The 25409-nt window shown below is 47.3% G+C and overlaps 1 protein-coding gene across 5 annotated transcripts in view; it reads right to left on the minus strand.

Annotated features, from left to right (window-relative positions):
- Nucleotides 1-25409, minus strand: part of PIK3AP1 (phosphoinositide-3-kinase adaptor protein 1) — a 114456-nt gene that overhangs the window by 21544 nt on the left and 67503 nt on the right. For 4 of the 5 annotated variants that reach the window (XM_034663055.1, XM_034663053.1, XM_034663058.1 and 1 more), the window contains 6 exons: nucleotides 12187-12282; nucleotides 10042-10239; nucleotides 7852-7992; nucleotides 7287-7352; nucleotides 5244-5449; nucleotides 2089-2161 (listed from right to left, as the gene is read on the minus strand). In XM_034663055.1, coding sequence (XP_034518946.1) covers nucleotides 2089-2161; nucleotides 5244-5449; nucleotides 7287-7352; nucleotides 7852-7992; nucleotides 10042-10239; nucleotides 12187-12282 — 780 coding nt within the window. The remainder of the gene's footprint in view (nucleotides 1-2088; nucleotides 2162-5243; nucleotides 5450-7286; nucleotides 7353-7851; nucleotides 7993-10041; nucleotides 10240-12186; nucleotides 12283-25409) is intronic. The other variant, XM_034663054.1, reaches the window with a different exon arrangement.

A 25409-nucleotide genomic window follows, 5' to 3' on the forward strand; every position in this document is an offset into this window, starting at 1 on the left:
GGTGAAGATCATGCCTTATGGGTCTCTATGTCTGGCAGACAGCCTGGAGCCCAGTTAAGTGCTTGTGGAATGAATGAATAGTGTTACCACACATTTTATTCCGACAGAGATTCCTTGAGCCCAATCAATGTACTGTCCTACATGCTGGGGATTTAGCAAAGCACAGAACAGTCAAGCTCCTGCCCTCATGGAGCTTACGGTAGGTGGCGGTGGGGGGATGGGCCAGAAAATAACCATGAGAACAGGCACATAAGATAATTCCAGTCTGTGATATGTGAAAAGAGCATGGGCAAAGCACAGTGAGTCACAGAGGGCCGCTCTGGAGGGAATGTGGAGAAGGCCTTTCCTCCTTACAGCCAAACTCTGAAGGAGGAAAGAGCCAGTCAGTGAAGACGTGGGGAAAGTGGAGGGGGACAAGTGCAAAGGCCCTGGGGAGGGCTGCTCTTGATTTGTTAGAGGAGCAAAAAAGGAGTCCTTTGAGACTAGAGCACAGGTTAAGGGGAAAGCGGAGGTGAGCTCAGGGGTGAGACCACATATGGCCTCTCAGGCCACAGTGAGGAGTGTGATTTTACTCTGGTGGGATCAGAGCCCCTGGAGGGTCTTGAGCAAGGGACTGCACGATCTGATTTCTTTATTTTTAAAAGGTCTTTGGCTGCAGGCTGGAGGACTAACTGTAGAGAAGTGAGAGTGGACATGGGGCGACAATTGATGAGGCTCCTTGTTCATCCGGGAATAGATGATGGCGGCTTGCCTGCAGCTGTGGCAGGGGAGATAGTCAGAAATAATCAGATCTAAGATGCATTCTGAAGGCAGAACCTCTGGGAATTGCTGATGGTTTGAATACAGGAATGAAGTAATAGCAATCAGAGGCAGCAAAAGAGAAGTGGCAGATGAATGGAAGGATAGTAGGTCCTATAAATGCTCAAGTGGGGAAGGAGTGCAGTGGCCTAGCATGGCCCAGGAAGGCCTCACTGGCCAGGGCTGCCTGGCTGGGTCTTGCAGCCCAGAAGTTTTCATACAGGTGAGAAAGAAAAGGCATGAGCAAGGGGCCTGTGGAAGGAAGATGTCATTTTTAGACACTGGGGTGTCACCTACCTGGCCAGCGTCATGAGAAGTCAGGTTATTGATGGCAGCTGGAGACAGACCATGGAAGTTATACACAAACTTATTCCTTTATTTAATGGGTCTCTACTCAAGATTCAAGAGTTTCTGAAAGCCTTTTATTGCCAGCTCTACTTGGTATGGGCTGGCCAAAATAAATCATAGAGACCCACCATGCCGGAGGCTTTCAGTAGAAATATGCAATGTAGGCAAATGCCCCTCACTGTGCAGGGCTAGTGGTGCTGAGAAGCCTGGTCCTCAGTGAACACAACTGGAATATATGGCCCTGCTATTGGACCCCCTGCTCCACATGGCAGGAGCCCTGCTACCCCTGAGTCCTGGCTTCTGAAACACCGTGTGGTGTGGACACCAATCATGCCATTCCCTGCTTCAATCAGAAACAGAGCCTATGTGCATGAGATTTTTCTCCTTTCTCTGCTCAAAAAACATGTCTTCCTAAATGCCAAAGGGAGAGTCAGGTGCCTGAGGAAAAAGTTTTATCACCCTCTTTGAGTGAAAGGATGGGAGATGCAGAGGTCAATCCATTCACTCACTGGCTGACATGTCTTATGTGCCAGGTGCTAGAGATACACAATAAACAAGACAGGGGCGCCTGGGTGGCTCAGTCGCTTAAGCATCTGACTCTTGGTTTCGGCTCAGGTCATGATCTCAGGGTCGAAGGATGGAGCTCTGCACCAGGATCTGCACTGAGCGTGGAGCCTGCTTAGGATTCTCTCTCCCTCTCCCTCAGTCCTCCCATGCCCCACACACTCTCTTTCTCTCAAAAAAAAAAAAAAAAAAAAAGAACAAACAAGACAAAGCCATTGCCCAAAAGAACCTCATAGTACAGTGGGGCACCCAGATCTGTAAACAGGGTGACAGGCACTGGGCAAGCACTCTGCCCACTCAGGCCACAGCAGAAAGGAGACTTAGGGACAACAGATCCCAACAGCCCCCAACAATGCAGCCCCCCAAGAAGTTACATACCTGCCTGCTTTCCTGATTTTTGCTTCTCTCTCTGTCTTCGGGTGATGCTGTCTCTTAGTCGTTTAAGATTTTCCTGGAAAAAATTTAATTCATTTTTAAAAGTATATACGAGAAATATACCCTCTGGGCATGAAGAGTTTCTTTCAGATTTTATGCTGTTTGCAAGATTCATCCCATTGCAATAACATCTCCAATATGCAAATGAGGCTGAGTGCATCTGTAATCAGCCCCCAGAGAAATTCAAGTACTCCGAGAAGTTGTGCCTGACGAGAAGACCCCTTTCCTACAACAAAGCATCTCCCCTCCCCTCTGGTTCCCAGCTCCTTCCCAGCCTTATAAGACCCTGCCCTCCTCCTTGCAGGCTCCTTTAACCAAGCCAGTCCCATTCGTGTTTGCAGACACTCCATGCACGTGTCTGCCTCTGAGACTGTTTTCATCCCATTCCTCTGACCGTGAGGGGCAATGATTCCTCCCCATGAGCCTGTTCCAGGTCTGGGTCAAGGTCCATCTTCTGCCTTAAACCTCTCCAAGACTGTTCCAGTCCTTAGTGACTACACACGCCACCTGGCACTGAGCTATGCTGCCGGGACCAGTGCATCTGTGCATGTGTGTGGCTCTGGGGGTGTGTGTGTTGTCTCTTCAGAGAGACTGCACACTCTCAAAGGGCAAGACACCAGGCTTTATAGCTTTCCGAAACTGTGCAGTTGGGTCTATCACAGTCATTGAACAAATGTTGAACAGACATGCGACGGCCGAAATTGTTGCTATTTTAGTCAGTAACAACTACCTCAAAATGTCTGAACACCTGAGAGAAAATGCCCCAGGGACTAACGTCTAGACATCCAGAAGGGTCCCATGAGGAAGTCACGATAAGCTGGACTGGGACGGGTGTTTGGACTGCGACTATAGCTGAGACTGAGCTGGGTCCAGGAAGCAGCAGGGAAACACTGGAAGGTGTGGGCTGGACACAGCTTTAAGGTCTGACAGTGGAGGCGGGAGGAGTCGGCAGCAAGGAGATCCACCCAGAGACTATGTGGCAGGCACGTGAAGGTGACAGAAGCTGGCACTGGGGGAATGGACAGGAAGGAGCAGATGCAAGAGGAAGGACATCAGAGAGCAAGACCAGGCAAGACATGCAGCTGGCTGGATGGGGGGAGTGAGGGAGAAGAGCCCAAGGGATGGAAAGCCTCAACCTCAGTGTCTGGAAGATAACAGTGCGGTGGACAGAAACAGGGAGCCGGGAAAGGGAAGCAGCCTCAAGACACGATTTGTTGCTGGACATGCTGTGAGTCATGGGCAGCTCAGCAGGACACACCCAGCTGGTGGCTGCAAAGGTGGGACCAGAAAGGGGACAGGGACTCAAGAGTCACCTACACAGAGAAGGACCTGAAGGGAACCTGGGTGGTGTCCACTCATGGGGAAGGGAAGGGAAGGAGACAGAGAAGTGGACAGAGGTGTGGAGGAAAGGGAAGATGGGGCAGCCCCTGAACAGTCTTCACACCCACCGGTCCCTGGATGGGGGATGCTCTAGAAATACCAAGAGGCCCTCGGGGCACAGAGTAGTGTCAGCTCCCAGTGTCTGGGATTCCCTGCCATGTCCAATATGAGCCCCCGTTGTCTGCCACACCCAAGAGTTCTGGGCAAGTTCATGGGACCAGGAGAAGCCTCTTGGATACAGCTAACATTTGTTATGCGTTTACTCGGGCATGCTGAGTCCTTTACGTGCTTTACATCTCCCTTCACATTTGAGATGGGAAACAGAGGTACACAGAGGCCGAGGTCATCCAGCCCCAAGTGACAGAACAAGGATGTAACTCGGGCTGCCTGACCCCAGGGCCCTGGCTGCTCTTAACTACAGTGCTACGTGGGCACGTGACCCGGCCGGGAGAAAGAAAACCAGTGTTTGCCCAGAGCCAGGCTGTCCCCGCAGGACCACAGCTTCCCTGCATCTCCTCAATGAGGAGGACCCTAGGTTCCCGTCAGCACTAGAGTGCCATCTCACCATCAGATCCCCAGGAGGAGGAAGGCAGGCAGGCAGAGCAGGGGACCCTCTTGCAGGGAGCACTCAGAAGGCAGAAAGTGTAGTGAAGGGCACACAAGCTCTGGCATGAGAAGGGGAGCTCATCTGAATCCTGACTCTGCCTCTCTACCTCTCCAAACCTCCGAAGTCTGTAAAATGGGAACAATGGTCCTTCTCTTGCATGCATGCTGGGAGCAGTAGAAGAGATTGGGTCCATTCAACGCTGAGCATTTTTAGTAGACAGCTGGCACAGCTGTCAGTGACTCACTTCCCCACTTGTCACCACCTACTCCCACTCTAAGGAGCCAGGACTTCCGTCTCAGCCGTAGATGGGTGCTGCTCCCACTGCCCCTCCCCCCAACAGCAGGTGTGTCAGGTCTTCTGAGGACACACTTTCTGGGAAGCACCATGGGGAGGTGGAGAGAAAAAGCAACCATTCTGGTCCTGCCTTTCCCACCACTTACTGGGTAAGTGGTCTTGGATATGTCTCCTAACACTGTAGGCACAGCTATTTCTTTCTAATATGAAGCAGCTGGACCACGAATATGCTTCAAACCCCATCTCCTGAGTGGTCACCCTTGGGATGGCCATGGGGTAGCCTCTCCTGACCTTTGTCTCTGCCTTTGTATACATGCCCACAGACATATAGTTTGTGTGTGAGTATGCTCTAACTTGGATGGTTTTAGGTCTGCGACTTGTTTTGTTGTCTGAATCATATTTCTTGGGAACTGTCCAAGTTCTCTGAGTTCAAAGGTGTGATAGTTCTGTGGGAGTGCTGGCACTAGGAGTGGAGAGAAGGGCTCTGAAAAGAAAAACAGCCGGAAAGCAAAAGTAGAGGGCCACATGCAGAGGGAAGCGGCAGCTGAAAAATTAGGGTTGACAGGTGAGTCTTTGTTCCTGATCTCTAGCCTCACGACAACCAGCAAAGCCATCCAGCTCTTGGCTGGGGAGCCACGTGGTCACAGACGACAGGTGACAGACAGACATACACATCGATTCACAATGACACTCAAAAAACCAGTCACAAGCCTGGTCACAGGAGCTCAGGTACAGCAGCACACAAGACAGCGTGGACCCAGCCCTCCACTGGGCCCAGAGGAGAAACGGACATGAAACACACCAGACAGAGCCTTACCTGCTGGAAGCGGAAGGACTCCGACCTCTTCTTCTGGTTGAGCTGCCACTCTTTGAAGTGGAGCACAGCCTCGTCCACGTTGACGATGCCCAGCTTCACCTGCTCCTGCAGGGTAATCAGCTGCCGCTGGCCTGGCGTTTTCATCCCAGCAAAAGGGTCATATATACTCGACTGGGGCCTGTCCCTCCACGGTCTGACGAGAGGCTCTGGAAAGGATGGCAGCACTCAGTGTGACAGCTCCCCGGCTGAGGAGGGCAGGCAGGCGAGTGGGGTTAATGAGGCCGGTCATGGGCTCAAGAGGACGCGTTTCAAAAGAACAATTAGATGTGGAACGGAGAAGGGGGCATATGACATTGAATCAGAGAAAGGGAAGCAGCTAATAATTTCAAAGCCTGTTACACTAAAGTAGACAAGGCCATAGCATTTTAGGAGGTATGAACAGCAGCCACTGGACAAGTCAACAGAACCCCCAACCCTGAATTATTGAGAAGCCATCAAGACTAGCATTTCTCAATGTAGACATTACTGACATCCTGGACTGGCGAGTTCTTTGTTGCTGGGGGGCCGTCTTGTATGCTGTAGGATGTGCAGCCTCACCCTGGCCTCTACCCCCTAGATGTCAATAGCATCCCCTGCCTCAGCTATAACACCTGCAAACATCCCAAACATTGCAAGTATCCTCTGAGAGGCAGTGCAGGGAGAGGAGAAATCACCTCTAGTTGAAAACCACTGCTTTAGACTAAAATCCACTCTCAGAAGAGAATATACAGAACAATTCTAGGCAGGACGCTTTCCCCAACACACTCCAGCCCTTTACTGTCCTCCCTGCACCTGAGCAGCATGGGCACCATGACCGTGGACCCATGGACATGAAATGCCCGAGAAGACTGGAATGTCAACGGAACCATGATCCAGCTCCACTGTTACCAGGCATAGATCAGGTGCTGGGTCCTAAGTGGCTCTCCTTGGGTTGTTCCTCTCCCAACCTCTCCTCCATATTACAGATTCATGGTTCCCTGTTTTGGAGAGTCTCAGGAAATATGAAGGCAACCCCTCTCTTTCTCCAGGCTGTGACTCCACTAAGTTCTGTGGAGAATGAGCTCCTTGAAGACACAATGGGGCCATTGGGGCTTATGAGGACAACTTGACATTTTACTGCTCATTTCATGTAGGGCTATCTCTGATTCTAAATTTCTCTAGCAGGATCCCCATCTGGGCATTGTGATTTAGGGAGAGAGCAAGAAGAAAAAAGAGAGATGACTTCAAAGAAGTCCATCTGTCATTCTTCCCAACCATTCACTCATCTGTCGATACGCACCCACAAACCTTTCTCCCAGATTTGCCTTCTTCAAGGCTGTCTTTAATTGTGCTGGAAGATGGGGTGTGAGGAGAAAACAAAATGCATATACCAATCAATTCCACTCTCCTACCACCCAAGTCCTTGAGATGCCTTCCAAAGCTTAGATGGTGTCGTATCTCCTTTTCAAAAGAATCATCGATGGGATAATATTGAATGTCTCTCTTTAGTACGAGGAAATTAATAAAGAAAAAAGGAGTGCTTATCTCCTCACACTTCCTCAAAAAGTCTTTTGAGGAGGGAAAAAAAAGGAAGAAAAATGTTACCCAACCGCAAGCAAAATGTCTCTTAAATAAAAGCTGAATGAAAGTGTCGTTTAGCTAGTACAGATAGGGTAAGTAAATAGCATGGTAGGGCTGTATCCTTAGGTAAATCCTCCGTGCCAGGCCGCCCACTTTCATCCTGCTGGCATGAATCTCACTATTTACACTGTTTTGTGTGCTGTTGCAGACACGTTCTAGTGTGTTCACAGTTCTTGGTATGATCAATTCGTACACTATCCTAGGGCGCCCCAATCTCTTCTCTTCTCCCCTTACCATCAGTTCAGCACCACCTAAGGTGTCCTCTGGACCTCTCTGTGTTTCAATGCTAAGGAGTCGCTACCCTTGAAAATCTCTGAAACATGAACACTTCTACCGCCTGGAAGTTAAGGTCAAACGAAAGGAAGCTGAGCACATGGTGCTTACCTTTCCTGATGCTCTCTGAGGAAACGTAAAAATTCCCAGGCCGGTCTTGACTTTTTTCTGCAAAAACTATGAGACAAAGAATATTCTAGGTAAAAGCCGAATCGGATTTCTTTCTAAGGGGCTTTATAACATTTTAGATATTTACTAGAAAAATTACCAAAATCTTATACAAAAATGGTAATGATGGATCACATTTTGGGCCACTGCATGCAGTTCTATAAATCACACCTCCAGTAGGAGGCAACAGGATTATGGAATGAAGACAGCCCCAACAGATTAGGTCTCAACGCCAGAAAGACAAAGCCCGCCAGAGGACGCGATTGATCATTACAGAAGAGGATAATGTGACCAAGGACGTGAGCTAGACCCCAGAATACTGGAATACCTCCAAGCTGGAGAATTAAAGGAAGGGCCACTTAATACATCAGTGGGTGCCATAAGACAGAACTTGGAGCAGTGGGGCTTATACAGGCATGCACAGCTCCGAAGGGACTTAGATGAAGTCAGTCATGAGCAACAGACCCACCAAAACTAACAGGAAAACGGAGAAGTGACAAATGCTCACTTGGTGGTAGGAATGCATAGGGATTAAGGCTCCCTGGACTCCGGAGAAGACTCGCTGGATTCAAATCCTGCCTTGGCCACTTGGGAGCCACGTGATCTTGGACAAGAGGCTCGGCTTGTCTCGGCCTCAGTTTTCTTATCTCTAGAATGATGATGATTAATAGTACCTTCCCCCCCAGGTTGTTGTGATGATTACATGAGTTAATACATGGAAAGTGCTTAGAACAGTGCCTGGCACAAGGAAGCACTCAACATTAGCGAAACCCTGGGACAGGTGCCAAGAGCTCAGCAGTACTTCGGCACACGGGTTAACACGACTGATACCTGCACGGTGCACCACAGTTTATAAATATATTCTCCCATCTGGCCCTCACAATCAGGCTCTGCAGAGTATTTTAGGTATTATTATGATACATGCATTGTTGTATACGTGTATCATTATGAGACCCATTTTACAGATGAGGAAAGGAAAGCTAAAGAGAATGAAACAACTGACCTCACGTCCCAGGCTGGGAAATGCAAAGGCTGGGACACGAACCCAGGGGTTCTGGCCTCCAGACCACTGCCCTTCTTGTCATCTCCTGTCTCTCTTTCCTTTGCTTCCCCAGTTGCCCAGCAAGTCCTTCAGGGATCTTTAGGAATCACCCAGGCCCCTTTCCCAGCTCCCCACAGTGAGCCATAACACTAACACTCTCCTGCCATTTAAGAATTATCAATATATATTCACATGCTTCTTCACTTAGGTTCCCTTAGAAGCAGCCCTAGGGACAAGGATCCAGGTGCAAGGAGTCAACATGGGGAGTGATGGAGGTGAGGCAGGGAAGTGGATAAAGCCACACAGGGTGCGTATCCAGTAAAGTTACCTGGGTGGGCAAGCTGGGGAGCTCTGGAAGGCAATGCAGAACCCGCACCTCGGAGTTCTCCCAGCAGAAGGGCAGGAATGCTGGGGTACTCAGCCACCAGCCCATCCGTCACTGGCTGCTGGGGCTCAGGGGTATTAATCCCCCAACTCTTCCAGCCTGGCTTGCCAAAGCACAGAGGAGGCTCCGGCTGCCAACGAAAGCGGTCAGACTAAGAGACACGGGTCCTGACGGGCAGGGTGCAGCCAGTGGGCACAGAAATATACAGAGCTGGGGGATGTGGGCAGAGTACCCATAATGTCTGCTACACATGCCGCAGGAGATGTTACCCGAGGGGACGGTAAAACACAAGCACGGAGAGCACCTGGCTATCCATAACGTCCCTCAGCCGTACTCCCACCCAGTGCAGGGTTGCCGGGTTTAACAATCCACAACCAGAACTGGGGGAGAAAAAAAAAGAGTGCAATATTTGAGACAGAAATTATTTGCTGTTTGTCTGAAATTCACGTGTAGCTGGTCACCCTGTAGCTGGGGCTCTGGTTGAGGGCTACCTTCCCCAATTTGTGATCTCATTTTGTCACACCTTCCACAACCTTTTTATACTATTAAAAATGGAATGGAGGTCAGGCACACAGATCTGGCAATTCTTAGCTCTTACAGTATTTGGAATCCTATCAATACAATCAAGCCCTAAAAGAGAGCGAAACTGACAATGAGTCAGCATCTAACTGATGTCCCAGGGACCACAATGAAGAAGCCGAACCGAACTCTCACCAATATGTATTAGTGTAGGTAGGTAGAGAGCCTAGCACAGTGGCTGAAAGCCAGGACTGCAGAGTCGCACGTCCTGAGTTCAAATACTGGCTCTGCTACGTGGTAATACTGACCGCTGTAAGTCTCCGTTTTCCTCATCTGTACAATGGGATGATAACAGCCCTTACCTAATTCATTATTGTAAAGACTAAATGTCATGTTCCAGATAGAGTACTCTTGGTAGACTTCAATAAATGTCAACTATTAAAAATTAATAATAATAATAGTTTCAGGAGATAAAAATTTACCAGGGTTCTTGCCATTTGGAGTACAGGTAAACCTTGTTTACCTCTCTGTCTTCATACTGCACATCCAGGAAAGCCAGAACTGAATCTGATCATGGCCCGTGGGCCAGCTCCAAAATCTGCCCTAGCCCTCACCCCATCTCCTGGGGCTGGTTAGAGACCATTCAGAAGGGGACAGTCCCCGAGCAATGGTTCAGAAGTTAAGAGGATCCAGGGAATTCTTACTGAGAAGCTCCGAAGATCCCACCGAGCATCGTTCCCTACCACACTTGCCTTTAGAAATGTACGGTTCATTGTCAGGCAGGTGGTGAGTGCCAGGAGCACAGGCCTCTGGCCTGGGCACCGGGACGGGGGGTCTGTTGGCTAGGTCCACGGAAAAGGCCTCATCGTCATCCACCACGTGATACACATCTTCCTCCTGACCACCGTGGTGCAGGTCCCTCTCCAAACTGGCCATTCCCATGCTGTTACCTAGAAACACAGAGAAAGGTGCCTGAAAGCAGTGGCCAAACAAACTGGGTGATTGACAGTTGTAGGAACAGAGAGAGTGACCATAATTTATTTGTCCTGTACTGCCCTTTGGCAAAGATCTTCCCCTAGATCGTCTCCTGTATGACCCACTGAGAACCCCACGTGAAGCAACTGAGAAAACATTGATGTCACCTTCATCTGTACCCAGCAATGCAGCAAAGGGGAGTGAGCACTAAACTCTAGCATCTTAATTTTATTGCTAGGATTCAGTTATTCATCCCACTGAAACTAGAGAAAAGAGCACATAGCCGCCAAAGTCAAAGGACAGTTGGAACCACCCCCTGGTGCCTGGGCAGCAGCGTAAGGGTGGCCAGGAGCCCTCGCCACCAACGGCTGCAGCATCCCCCTCCTCCACATCAAAATGACCACAGCAAATCCTGGCTGTGCACTCCCTCTGTGCCGAGTGCTATTCCAAGTACATAACCCGCGTTACCTCCTTTGACTGCCTAACGACACTGTGGAATAACTACACTCATTATTCTCATTCTGCAAATGAAGAAACTGGGCCTTTGGGGATTTAAATAACTTGCCCCAAGTTACGTAGAGCCAGACTGGCATCCAGGAAAGCTGGCTCCAGAACTTGTGTGCTTAACCTCCACGCTCTACCACTTTTTTGCAACCTTTGCCCCCACTCTGCCCTCCACCAACCAGGAAGATTCAGGACAGAAGCTTGCCGCTCCCCCTCTGTCCCTGGGGTCCCACAGCCATAAGGTTTTCCTTGCCCCCTTCCTGGTGACAGGCTGCAATATTCTGTGCTGGGACCGAGTGCAATGGCCCCTTGGCTTTGAGAATCTCAGCAGACCCGACTTCGTATGCCATCACCCCTCATACACGTGAGCTGTGGTGACCTCGGGCACATCGCATAACCTCTCTGAGTCTGATTTCCCTCTGAGACCTACTCACAGGAGTACCGTGAGGACAAAATGAGACGGTAAAGGAAAGGCACCCAGCTCAGTGCCTACACATAGCAGGGGTTCTCCTCTCACTTTCTTCTTCTCCCCAGCACCACATAGTCAACAAATCTTTATTAAATGCCTGTTTGAGATACAGGAATGAATAAAGCTTGGTCCTTCTTCCTATGGGATTTCCAAACCAGATTTATCAGAAGTTTTTTAGTTGCATCTTTTCTGAGCTGTGGGGAGACTGCTCTTGGCTTCCTTGTGTCCTGGATCCAGAGGACTGACCAACCAGGGGGGGTCCCAACTCATCCAGGGGCTCTGAGTTCCAAGGCTCTGCCTTCGAGAAAGTTTCCAACAAGTGGAGAAGCTCCCACCTGTTCATCTTTGAACATCTTGTACAAGGGAATGAAGAAATTCTAGAGAGGCTTGTCTGATGTTAACAAAATCAGTGTCCTGGGAGAGCTGCTGGCTACCCTACCAGAGACAGTGATTCCTAAGGTCCCTGCCCCCATGCACACAAGTTCTCAATTCTGCTTTTACAGTGTGAAAGCAGCCAGAGACAACAATAAATCCACAATGGATACAAAGTGTTCCAATAAAACTTTATTTATACAAAAACAGGCAGCTAGCCAGACTATGGTTTACCTACCACTACTCAAAACTGTTCTTTCCTCTTCACTGTCAAAACTACTTCTCCCATCCTGAATCCCATCCTCTTAGCATCCTGCTTTCTTTCTTTCTTTTTTTTTTTTAAAGATTTTATTTATTTATTCGACAGAGACAGCCAGTGAGAGAGGGAACACAAGCAGGGGGAGTGGGAGAGGAAGAAGCAGGCTCACGGGGATGGAGTGCCTTCAATCACGCCATATGCAGGTATGCGTGGCAGCCCATTCCTTTAATGGAGCAACCACCATATGGAACCAGGCAATGTTCTTACATGTGTTTCTCTTTCCCTCTTTTTGCTTCCCTGCTCGCAGTTGCATATTACCTTCTAAAAACTTGCGGATCATAGAGTCCTTAGTGGTCCGAGAGAAACCATCTCCGGGGACTGGATTAGATGTACTGGCCTGAAGCATTTCGACATCTAGAAGAAAAGGAAACTAAGAGTTTATACCTTGTTATTCCACACAGGCAAGGAGATTTTACAGGTGGATGTAAAAGATTTGACAAACCAAGAAATACTGAAACAAGAGATTCAAGAATTCATGAATCCATCCATCTTCCCATCCATGCATGCATGCATGCATGGATCCATCCATCCAACTATCTATCTACTTAATAAGGACCCCCTGTAAGTGTGAGGTGTAAAGGAGAGCAACATTCACAACCCTCAGGCCCTTTCCAGGACCACAGGACTCAAAAGGTATAGATATTATGCTCATTTGCATTTGAAACAATGGGCTTAAATTTTAAATGTATAACCATAGCATTGTTTGTCACAACCAAAACCCAATGGGAAACAGGAATAACAAAGAATAGATAAGCTGTGGTTTACTCAAACAATGGAACAGTATGCAACAGTTAAAAAAGAACATGTTGGAGCCACTTCTATCAACATAGTTCCATCTCAACAACAGAATAGTACCATCTCAACAGCATAGCCACAAGAACTCTATTTCTAGGTCACCCGTGGACTTGATTATTTATAAGGAGGAAGCACATTGACCTTTGGTTTTCACTATTAAACATAAACCCACAAAGATCAAAACCATGTGTGAAAATCATTCAGGTATCACGGTAGCTTCTATCCTAACGTGAGTAACCAACAGTGCTATTATTTTATGGCTCTGAAGTATGCTTTTTGGGAGCAAACTTTCATCCCTGTATTAAAACTAGAGCTTTGAGGGGCGCCTGGGTGGCTCAGTCGTTAAGCGTCTGCCTTCGGCTCAGGGCGTGATCCCGGAGTTCTAGGATCGAGCCCCGCATCAGGCTCCTCCTCTGGGAGCCTGCTTCTTCCTCTCCCACTCCCCCTGCTTGTGTTTCCTCTCTCGCTGGCTATCTCTCTCTCTGTCAAAAAATAAATAAATAAAATCTTTAAAAAAATAAAAGTAAAGTTTTGATATTATCAAAGATTGCATTCACTAAGTCATATCACACAATTACTGAGGACTTATTTGCTTAGGCAAAAAATGTAGTTTGAAGTTGAATAGTATACTTTGAGAAAAAATGGTTTGAATTTAATCAGGGTACACAGATAATGCCATTTCTTTACCCCTTCGATCTTTGGGAACCAGCTAAATAAAATCTGGTGAATTTGTATGAAGACTTTGATGCAACTATTTATGTCAATTTCCCAAGAACAGTCACTGAAAAGAGGTCACAGTCATGAAGTAATGTGAAGGATAATAAACTTTATATGACATAATACTTGTTTTGAAACAAAATATTTGCATATACATAGGAAAAAAGACTAGAGAGAAATACATTAAAATGCATATAGTAGCTATTTCTGAAATAGTATAGATTCTGGACATTTTATTTTCTATTTTATACATTTCTTTGTCTTCCAAATTATCCACAATGGCTTCTGTGGCTTCCATAAATGAGAAAAACCTTATTAACACTTGTCTTTTAAAGATCCAAGTAATTATGATCAAATATGTACAATTAGTGTTGGAGAGGATCTGGAGAAAGGGGATCCCTCCTACATTGTTGGTGGGAATGCAAGTTGGTACAGCCACTCTGGAAAACAGTGCGGAGGTCCCTTAAAAAGTTAAAAATTGAGCTACCCTATGATCTAGCCATTGCACTACTGGGTGTTTACCCCAAATATACAGACGTAGTGAAGAGAAGGGCCATATGCACCCCAATGTTCATAGCAGCATTGTCCACAATAGCCAAAGCGTGGAAGGAACCGAGATGCCCTTCAACAGATGACTGGATTAAGAAGTTGTGGTCCATATATACAATGGTATATTATTTAGCTATCAGAAAGAACGAATTCTCAACATTTGCTGCAACATGGACGACACTAGAGGAGATAATGCTAAGTGAAATAAGTCAAGCAGAGAGAGACAATTATCATATGATCTCTCTCATCTATGGAACATAAGAACTAGGAAGATTGGTAGGGGAAGAAAGGGATAAAGAAAGGGGGGTAATCAGAAAGGGGAATGAAGCATGAGAGAATATGGACTATGAGAAACAAACTGAGGGCTTCAGAGGGGAGGGAGGTGGGGGAATGGGATAGGCTGGTGATGGGTAGTAAGGAGGGCACGTATTGCATGGTGCACTGGATGTTATACGCAACTAATGAATCATCGAACTTTACATCGGAAACCGGGGATGTACTGTATGGTGACTAACATAATATAATAAAAAAATTAAAAAATATGTACAATTAGATTTTCAAAGTAAAAATAATTTCAGGTTATTAAAAAAATTTTTAAATAAATTCTGGCTCACCTGTCAATTATCAGATTAATTGATTTTTTTTAATTATAAAAAATGACTGATTTTAAACTTCCCAGGGACCTGACATTACATTATTACATAGCACAACTCTTACTGGACCTTGTTGCAAACTTCCATACTCCTGTGATAATCAAAATATAAATTTTGTGACCATAAAAAAAAAAACACATAACATTGAATGAAAAAGTTGCAGACTGATGTTTTTGGTATGATATGGTTTATATAAAGTTTTAAGGCCTATAAAACATTACATGCTGGGAGGATAAATGTTGAATTCATGGTAATGGTTACCTCTGGAGAGAGGGGGAGGATAATCAGGTTCCAGAGGGGATTCATAGGGTAATATAATACATAATTAGAAAAAAAAACTGAGACAATGAAAAAAAGAAAGAAAAAATAAATGCATACTCTTGATGAAACAGAATCTTTAACAAATACAATGTTTTAGAAAATCAACATAGTATCTATTGCCCCCAAGAAAACTCTATTTTTGTATTTGCTTATATACACACAAAGCAGCTCTGGAAATAGAGGGAAAGAATTAAGATCAGTGGTTTCCTAGCACTCAAAAGTTGAGGCACAAGGACTAGAGAAGGATTTTTCGCCATTCACCCTTTTATAGTTGAGTTTTTTTAACCTACTGAAAAAAATAATAGAAAGAAGCACCAGGTTTGGATCATGTTTGTGTTACCGTAAATATTATCCAAAAAAGAAGAAGAAAAACCAATTCCTTTTTGCTACTTTTCGGTTTATTGTTTCCTGACACAGCAGACACGTTACATGGACTATAAGATACCTGGATACTCTAGTCCAAAGCTCTGCAGTTCCAAATGCGGAACCTCTCCTGTCCCTGCTGAATTCTATAACCCAAGCCACAGAGAGAGCAGGGTGACGGAAATGATTCTGAAACACACCTGGAGGTGTTTTAATTTTAAAAATTAAATTTCTGATAAGAACTCATATGTAATTCAGTCTTTAAAAATTAAAGACCAGAAAAATTCCACTTCTTTGAGATTTCCTGTTCAACCCACTGAACTGTGGTTTTAGGGAACACTTTCCCCACGGAGTTAGAAAATTGGGAAGAAAGGTGTATTCTATAGGACCCTCCTCTACCTGACAAAGACCCTGTATTACTCTCCCTGTAGCCACCCTCACCACAATCCCCACACCCCCTAGCCACCTGACCCTGACCCAGACTTTTGAAACTCCTCATTTACACAGCAATAAAACATGGAGGAGTCTATCCCAAAGCAGAGACTTGCTTGGATCAGACGCCCCTAGAGATGGAGGGAGGGAGAAATTCCACAGGCCTGGTGCTGTACCCTCTAGGAAATCACGGAGCCTTCCAGCATCTCCAAGAACCTGGGCAGAGCAGCGCCAGGGCAATTTCTTTTCTTTTTCTTTTTTTTATTTAAATTCAATTAATTAGCATGTAGTGTATTATTAGTTTCAGAGGGAGAGTTCAGTGATTCCTCCGTTGCCTGTAACACCCAGTGCTCATTATATCCAGTGCCCTCCTTGATGCCCATCACCCAGGTACCACATGCCCCACCCCCTTCCCTGCCAGCAACCCTCAGCTTATTTCCTAGAGCTAAGAGTCTCTTATGCTTTGCCTCCCTCTTTGTTTTTATCTCATTTTATTTTTCCCTTCCCTCCCCAATGATCCTCTGTTTTGTTTCTTAAATTCCACATAGGAGCGTCAGGACAATTTCAATCACCAATAACCAAACCACCCTGGCTGGCAACACCAGAGCTCAAGTTTCACAACCAGCCACCCCTGTTGACAACGGTAACACAGTCACGCAACAGCCTAGCTATTTTCACTAACAAAGTTCAATTTGAGAGAACTGATTTCCACGTCCAAGAGGCAGATGCACAATTAAAGAAGCTACAGAGAGTATTAGAGAAATAAAATGTGGAAGAAACTGGCAGCAGCAAGGGCAGCCCTGGCTGGACCTGGCGTGCGAACATAGTAAGGATGCAGGCTTCTGCCTCTGGTACGATGACCCCATCTGAATATGCTGGGGGTTTTGTGGGTTAAAGCATTAAACAGAAAAAAAGAATGAGCCCTAGTAATAAAACATATCAGTACCAGGATCCATTGATAAAATGCACTGAAGAGGACACAACACCATTTTTATGGTATTCTTCCAAAAATTCACAACCTTGGTCCAGTCACAGAAAACATGTGACGCACCCAAGCTGAGGGGCTTTCTACAAAATAAGAGATCAGCACTCAAGACAAGGAGTGACGGAGGGACTCTTACAGGTTGGAGGAGACTAAGGAGAAATAACCACATGCATTATGGGATGCTCTGTAGGCTAAGCGTCTAAGAAAAGACCCCATCAGCATCTAGCACCCTACCTATGGGTGGGGAACATTAGTGCAATGTGAACAAGGCCTGGAGGTCACCCAGTTGGTGGTACTGCACCAACGCTGATCTGGCTTTAGTGATTATGCTGCGGTTACACAGAGCTAGTATGAGGGAAACCTGGATGAAAGGCATACAGGAACACTAGTATTTTTGCAACTCTAAGTCTAAAAGTAGTTCAAAATAAAAAGCTGGGTTTTTTTTTTTAAGAAAAAAGAAAGGAGAAAAAGGAGGAGGGGAGGAGATTTGAAAAGCAGAAGAAGAAATGCAATGGGAAAACTAAAACAGCGCAGCCCCCAAGGATGACCTACGCTGACCCTTCCCTGTCCACCTATGGACTGCATCACCTTCCAGTGACACTTGCGAGCCAAGCACATTGGGTGCTGTGACCAGGTGGAACTAAATGGGCCACCTGTGACAGACAGATCTTTTTCCTTTGTAATTGTGTCTTAACTGGATCTGCTAAATAGCAGTCCTGTGACCTTAGTAATTTCTCCTCCCTGAGCCACCCTAGAAGGGTGATGAAAGGCTTGGGCACTAGGGTCAAAATGCACAGGTTCCAATTCTGATTCTTCCACTCCTGGCTGGAGGACCATGACACCCACCAGTCTGACACCAAGCAGACTTTTTAGATCCGCCTGATGGTTCAGGAGGACGCAGGCCAGCAGGACGGCGCCAGGCGCCATTTCTCCTCGAGGACAGTCTTCGTGCCAGTCTGGCAGTTCACGGGCAAGGTGAGGAGATCCAGGTCAGGCAGGTGGAGGGGCCACCCTGGTGAGAAGCCTCAGGGCCCACAGGAGCAGCATCTCTTGTGGCCACTCCCCAGGCAGCCTTCCAGGGTCCCCACGAGCAGGCCGGAGTCACTGCTCTCAGGGAAGCCCAAAGTGTGCTGTCCCTTTCGGGTACTTATAGTCCACATAGAGCTCCTCCCAGTTCCAGATGCAATTTACCAACCAATTAGGGGTCATTTTTATCATAGGCAATGTTGCCTAGAAACATAGTTGACATTTGACTCTTATCACGTTACCAGGGTAACAGAGCTGGAAAGTCAACCGAAGGTCAAATTCTCGAGCAGAAGGGGAAATGATAGCTGTTACATTAACTCTTCGCCCACGATTATCTTGGGTCAAGTTGTTTAAATCCTCTCAGCTTCTCTTTTCCTGTCTGTAAAACGGTGGTAATAGTAGTATGTATCTCATAGGTTTCCCGTGAGTATTACATGAGAAGCTGGCCAAGTGCTTAGCACAGTGCCTAGCCCAGAGAAAAGTGCTAAATAATGCTAGCTGCTATTACTGCTACTATCATTATTATTGTCTTTATTATTAAATTCTATACCTAAGCTAAAGTCCTAAGCAGAGAACAGTTTTTTAAAAAGAACTCAATTTATACTTATTCTTTTTTTTAAAGATTTATTTCTTTATTTTGGGGTGGAGGGGCCAAGGGGGGGGAGAGAGAGTCTTAAGCAGACTCCCCACTGAGCACAGAGCCCGATGCAGGGCTCAATCTCACAACCCTGAGATCATGACCTGAGATCACAACCTGAGCCAAAACCAAGAGTCGGACACTTAACCAACTGTGCCACCCAGGCACCCCTATACTTATTCTTAACAGTGACTTTGTTTGAAGTCAATCTCCTTACGAGTAATAAATGCTAATGGATTAACTCTAATATCTGAATTTCCACACATATTCTCAAATATCACATGTATTACATTTCCTAGTAAAGAATTATTAAAGCATAGGGGAAATCTTAAGATAACAAATGCCAATGCTTTACAATAGAATTACGTGTGGAAATCTGACTCACACACAAGGCTTGGCAGGCATTTTCTGGATAGTGGCTCCTGAACACCGAGTCCTAGATGGACAGAGCTGCAGGCTTCTCTCCTCCTTCTCCAAGGCTCTGCCGATGCAGTCCAGACCCGAGCTGGAGGCCCCATGCCCATTTACCCTATGCTTTCCTGAGCCCCATCATGTTCTTTATTCGTGGGCTCAGCAACGAACATGGAAATTCTAGTAGCTCTTCAGGGCCTTCTGGCCCCATCCTGTGCTGCCAAGATCATAGGCAGAGGCTGATACTAAAGACAGGCTAAACTCAGAGGATGCAAGGCATGGCTGGAAGAGTATGATGGTGCAGGGTGCAGGGAGGAGAGGCAGGGTGGTCTGCAGACATAGGAGAAAGCCTGGGGATCGGCAGTCAAGACTCTGACAAGGGCTGGAGCCTAGTGAATCATCTGCATTCAGGGGACAATCATTAAGTCAGAGGAAGGCAGCCACTGAAGCCAGACAAGCAACAGAGGTGAGGGCACTGGTCACCTACTGAGTGACCAATGCAGGTCAACATCACAGTCAGAGGTGGCAGTTACCCGCATGGACTCTGGTGTCCTGGAGAACTGGGTTCAAGCCCCGGCTCTGACTCTGACTAGCTCTATGTCCTTGGGCAAGATAGCTGAGATAACTCAGCTTGTATATGTCCATCTGTAAAGTGGGGATAAATAACGGTCCTACCACATAGGAAAACCGTAGGGGCCGGTGGAGACAATGCTTACAAAATATTCAGCAACAGTGCCAGGCACTAAATATTAATGGATGCCATTATTATGTTGAGGCAACCTAGATACTGTATTAGTTTCCTATTGTTGCTGTAAAAAAAAATAACCACAAATGTAGTGGCTGAAAACAACATAAATGTATTACCTTACAGTTCTGTAGTTTGAAAATCTGAACTGGGTTTCACTGGGCTGAAATCAGAGAGGATTGCCTTCCTTTCCGGGAGCTCTAGGGGAGGACCTGCCTCCTTGCCCCTTCCAGCTTCCAGAGGCCGCCTGTACTCCTCGGCACGCGGCTCTCTTCCCCCATCTTGGAGGCCAGCCATGCCAGGCAGCAAACTTAGCTGGACTGAGCCCTTCTCCTGGAGCCATCTGTGGTTTGTTTTCTTTCTTTCTTTTTTTTTTTTTTAAAGATTTTATTTATTTATTTGACAGAGAGAGAGGCAGCCAGCGAGAGAAGAAACACAAGCAGGGGGAGTGGGAGAGGAAGAAGCAGGCTCCCAGCAGAGGAGCCCGATGTGGGACTCGATCCCAGGACTCCGGGATCACGCACTAGGCCGAAGGCAGATGCTTAACGACTGAGCCACCCAGGAGCCCCCTGTGGTTTGTTTTCTGATTCCTTCTTCCACTTCTAAGGACCCTTGTGATTATACTGAGTCCACCCCCATCATTCAGGACATTTCCTTTATCTTACAGCCAGCCGAGTAGCAACCTTAATTCCAGCTGCAACTTTCCTTCTCATTGCCAGGTCATCAAGCCCCTTCACAGATTCGGGGGCTCTATTCTGCTTACTACAGATGGAACCAAGGAAAGCCCAGTTAGCCTGCCCCAAATTTCCCTCCTGTACGGGTCTGGCAAGGGCAATATGACACAGGGATTAGGGCACACTCAAGCAAGTCCATCGTGGCCACACATGGCCTCAGCAGCCCTGGCCTGATGTAGGCGTTACACACTGCCTCAAATGAAGTTACCTAAAAATGCCTTTCTTCCCGCTTATCTTGTAAATAAAATGATTCTTTTTATACTGAATTGAACATAAATATCTTTGAATTCGACCAAGAACAGCAAATATATACATTGGCCTCCATGTCCCTATTCTGTATAGTTAAGGCAAACACTCATCAGTCACAGCACTCTTTCCGGCCTCAGGATCCTCAGCCCAGCCCCTCAGGCACTCAGGACCAACAAACTGACACTGGCACACGGAATTATTTTTCAAATACTGTTTGCCATATCTGTATTAGGCAGTAAGTCCTAGTAGTAACAGACATTACCTTTGTAATAATAAAGTGTCCATTTATTGGGAGTTCGTGAGTCATAAGACACTCTCAGACTCTAAATGTGACAACCGCAAGTGCACGTACAAATCAGGCATACAGGAGCGGCTGAAATGCACTGAAAATTCCGCAGGTGAAGGCAGTCTGCTTCCAGACAAAGGACATTTTGTAAAGGAATCCCTCCATTCCTGGCTGCTCAGGGTCTGTACCTCAGATTCCAAGCACTTAACCTTCTCCACTTGTTAGTTAAAAATAAACTAAAAAGCCCAGAAACATGCTGGTCTAAGGAGAAAGTGCAAAAGTTTTTTTCACTGCCGCAAAGAAAGAGAGAAAAAAAAATGTAAATATGTAACAAGGAGACCCAGGCGCCACGGTCTTCAGGGAAGAGCCAGCTGCAGCTGGGCTATACCTCATTTAGGGAGTCAATCAGAAAGAACCCATTCCTGGGAAGGAAGAAGCTTGAACAGATGAGAGAAAGCCTAGGCAGGCACTTAATTAAGGAATGAGTCAAGAGCAATAATGAATTTTCAAAGAAGCTCATACGATACTCCTCAGGGGACATAAATCTAGATCATTTAGCTGTAGTGGAAACTCCATTCAGATTATGTGTTGTTAATTTAATACAAAACCCAATCTGAGTATCTAATACAGTAAAATGTCAGATGCCGAGAGGCTATTCTTTTGGAAAGGCTCTTAAACTCTGAAAGCAAGCCAAGAGAATTTTTTTTTCAGCAAGGATTTTTATAGCCGAAAAGGAGCCTTAGAGCAAGGAGCAGCCTGGGAAAGCATTTGACGACAACCTGAAACCTGACTGGTTCTACCTGCACTCAGGTGGAATAAAGGGCTTGCACTGGCCATGTCGGCAAGGTAGTCCAACTTCCCCATGCCCTCATAGAGAAGTGATGGGAGGGAGCGGTGGTCACACACACAGGGAGAGAGACACAGAGACAGAGAGGAAGCAAACAGCAATCTGAAATTACAGGGGCTAAGGAGTGGTGGGCAATGAAGAAGGAGGGGCTGAGGATGTACAGACTAGAAGAAGCAACAAGTCTGCCGGATCTCTGATGCAGATGAGCGCCTCGATACAGCACTCCTGGCCAGCACACAGACCCTCTGCCAGGCAGGAATCCATCCGTGAGCCGAGTCTGCGATGGGGTGCAGGGGCACCATGACTTGCTAAGTCACACACCCTCCTCCCCTCATTCTCCACGTCTGTAGCTGCCCCCTTGGGGCACCGTGCCCTTTTCCTCCGCGGCACTTTCACGGTTTGTAGTTAGACATGTAGTGATGCGGTATTTCTGTGTCATATTCAGCTCTCCCCCTAGAAGGACAGCTCCAGGAGGCAGGGATCCTGCCGTCTTGTTTACTGACTCCCTGTCGCCTGCCACAGTGACTGAAACACACGAGAAGGCTGAGAAATACTGTTGAATGAATGAACGTGTGAACGGACAAATTAGGGAGGAGTAAACACATGAATAGGGACAGGGAGGAGTCTGGGCTTTGTGAAGGACTCCGGGCATTTTCCAAGCCGAGAAGAGAGAAGGGCAATCCAGGCAGCAGGAACAGCACGAGCAATTAGAGGAGACAGGGAAGGAAAGGGCAGCCTGGCGGAGCCACTACCGTCGAGACGTCCCACGCTCTGGACCGTCTGACAGATGTCTCACCACCACCTATCAGGAAAGTCTTTGCACCGGAATGTCAACAAAACTCCACCCCACAAAACCCAGGACGACTTTCTATTTTCTGGTACTCTCAAATTCAAGAAACGGTTGAGCACTTACTGCGCACATCACTGTGGATGACACGCGCTTCCTAACTGAGATGGGAGCCAGGAACCACAGAAGCTTGGACATAACCAGAGTACCAAGCTGTCTGATTGCAGTGCCCCTGGGAGAGCCCGACCCATGGCCATCCAGGTCCAGACAGAGCAAGGTCACTGCCCGTGGGAGGCATTTTATCTTATTAGCTTTTAAGACATTTAATCCAGCATGCTGTCCCCAAGTGCCCACATCTCCAACACAGCTCCTGCACGGCTGGAGGAACAGAAGCAAGAGAAGTCAGCCAGGGCCTTCAGCCTCCCTTCGCCCCCCTGGGTCGGTTTCAACCCTGGACAGCCTTCATTTCTATTTGGTGTCTGCATACACTTACCCTTGATAAAGAGATTTATTTCTTATATAGTAAAATTAGGAAGTTGATGGTTTAAATCTGTCTTAAGCAAAAATTCCTCAAGAGAATTGGGAGCAAGGTTGATGGTCTGATAACAAAGACATGGACTTACCACCTGGTGGCAGCATAGCTAAACTAAAGACCTGAGTGGGAGGAGCAGAGTGTGTGTGTGTGTGTGTGTGTACACACCCACGCAACTTCAGGGGAAGGAGAGCCTGGAGTGGAATCATAAGCTCTCAGGGTCAGAAGCCAACAACACGCCCGCCCCCCACTTCATTCCGCAGGGGCCGCTTCTCTCACAACCTTCCACTTAGTGGTTGTTCGGATTCCCCTTGGAGAAGGGGACCTCATTCCTATGCCTTTTCCAAAACTCAAGTCAGAAAGAGGCAGATTTGTTCCAACACAGTTGGGTGACGTCCAAAGAAGTAGTAAAGAGCTGGCCTAAAGCCTGCACTCCATAATGCTCGTCCTGGGAACAAAGGCGGGAATGAACACAGCCTACACTCCTTAACACATTTACTTTCAGTCTCGAGGGTTCCGTGGTAACAAAGGTGGCACTGATCAAAGTGGCTATTGAGACAGTTAGAAAGAGCTCCTGTCTAAGTGTCCCTCCCAGGGCTGGCAAATGCAGATCTTAGGAGGGCAGGCCAGGAGAGTCCTCTATCCCACTGGGGTGGCAGACAGACTTGTCCCCGGGAACATGCAGAGCCAGATTCCCGACCCAGTTCTCCCTCAATGGGACTTAAACAAGCTACTAAATTTTGGAGCCTTAGTCTTCTCCCCTGTGAAATGGGGCTAATTCTATCCACTAAGCCTGAGGACACTTGGACAAAATAACAGATGAGATAAAAACAGTGTGCTTACTGGAAAGGGGTGGCAAATGTTACAAGTCATTACTGTGCCGGGTGGTATTGCAAATACATATCTCAGATTTATCAATTTGTCCTGCTTGTTTATGAACTAGACTGTCTTCTGTCCTAGAGAGTCACTGCTAATAAAAGGAAAAGTTCCTCCCCAGGTCCAAGTTCCTGCTCCTCCTGGGCCAACAGGTAAGGGCTCCTTCTCAAGATTAAACCACAGAGACAGAAGCACAAACCAAATCAGGTCTAGAATCAGAAAATTCAGAGTTTATATGATCTGGCAAGTGAAAAATACAGCGAGCTTCCTTTCCCCATCCACCAAGCAGCCAAATTCTACAGCCTGCCTATTGGTGGCCTCCTTCTAGGTCCAGAGCGAGCAGAATCCCCCTGACCCCATGTAACCTTACACGTCACCAGCAGCCACAAACCAGGCTCGCTCCATAGCCCTCCACTGCCTTGGGAAGAGCTGGAGAGGTTCACTGCTGTGCTGTGGCTGCCTTTACCGTAACCCGCAGCTTTCCACTGGGCTGGAGCATCCAGGGGGATAACAGGTGTTAGGGCTCTGCATCAACATGAAACAGCTAGTGAAGTGGGGCGTTCTTTAACCGCTCAACTCCCCCATAGTAAGGACGCAGGGCAGAAATGCTGATACACAGTCTCGGGCTTCCTAAGTAGGTAGCGGTTGTCCTTCAAATGTTCTTTTGTGAATGGATCTCTGTCCATATTGGAAAGGACAGTGTATTGGTCCCTCTTGTCACCCCAACACCCAGAAGCGGCCAGCAGCTAAAACACGGTAGATGCTCCAAAAAAGCTTGTTGGGTCCACAGAGAGATGGGAGTGCAGGTGCCAAGGCGGCCAGAGGCTGCTTGGTGAGCTGACCTCAGGGGCGGGGCTGTGGCAGCTAGATGGCTTCTTTAGAAGAAACCAGGACTCACACTTATGGCATTCGATGGAGATTTCTGGCCAGGAATAAAGAATATGGTCCTAGAGACTCAAATGCGAGCTCTATCACTTATCTGCCGTGAGACTCTGGGAGTGCTGTTCAACCTCTCTGTGCCTCAGTTTTCTCATTTGTGAAGTGCGGGTTCATCAGAGCATTCTTATGAGGCTTGAAGGAGTCAGTGAGATAGAGGATGTAGATGTGGGAAGGATGCCTTCTCTCCTCAGCCCCCTGCTGGGTCGTGGCTCACTGGGGAAGAATTTCTACCAGCACTTCCAGTCCTCCCAGTCAGGCGCAGGAAGGGAGGCTCTACCAAGCTTTCCCGTATTCTCCCCGCTCCCAGAGGGGAAGCCAATCAAACTAGCAAGCACCTAACAACTGGACCACAGCTTCCAGATGCTGGGGCTGCCATGTCAAAGGCCCTGTTGTGTCAGGGTCTGCCTCTGGCCCCTGACCTGCCCACACCCCTACTCCAAGGCACCTGCTCTTCTGTTCATGGGTAGGGAACTCAAGCCCACCCCCCTACACCATGCACCCAGAGCCCCTCTTCCTCTCAGGCTGAAGGCTGGCAATACTCGACCCAGCCCGTTCCGGAAAGCCCTCTGTCAATAAAGCTGATACACTGATGATGGT

Source organism: Ailuropoda melanoleuca, chromosome 6, assembly GCF_002007445.2.
Source record: "Ailuropoda melanoleuca isolate Jingjing chromosome 6, ASM200744v2, whole genome shotgun sequence".
NCBI lineage: Eukaryota > Metazoa > Chordata > Mammalia > Carnivora > Ursidae > Ailuropoda > Ailuropoda melanoleuca.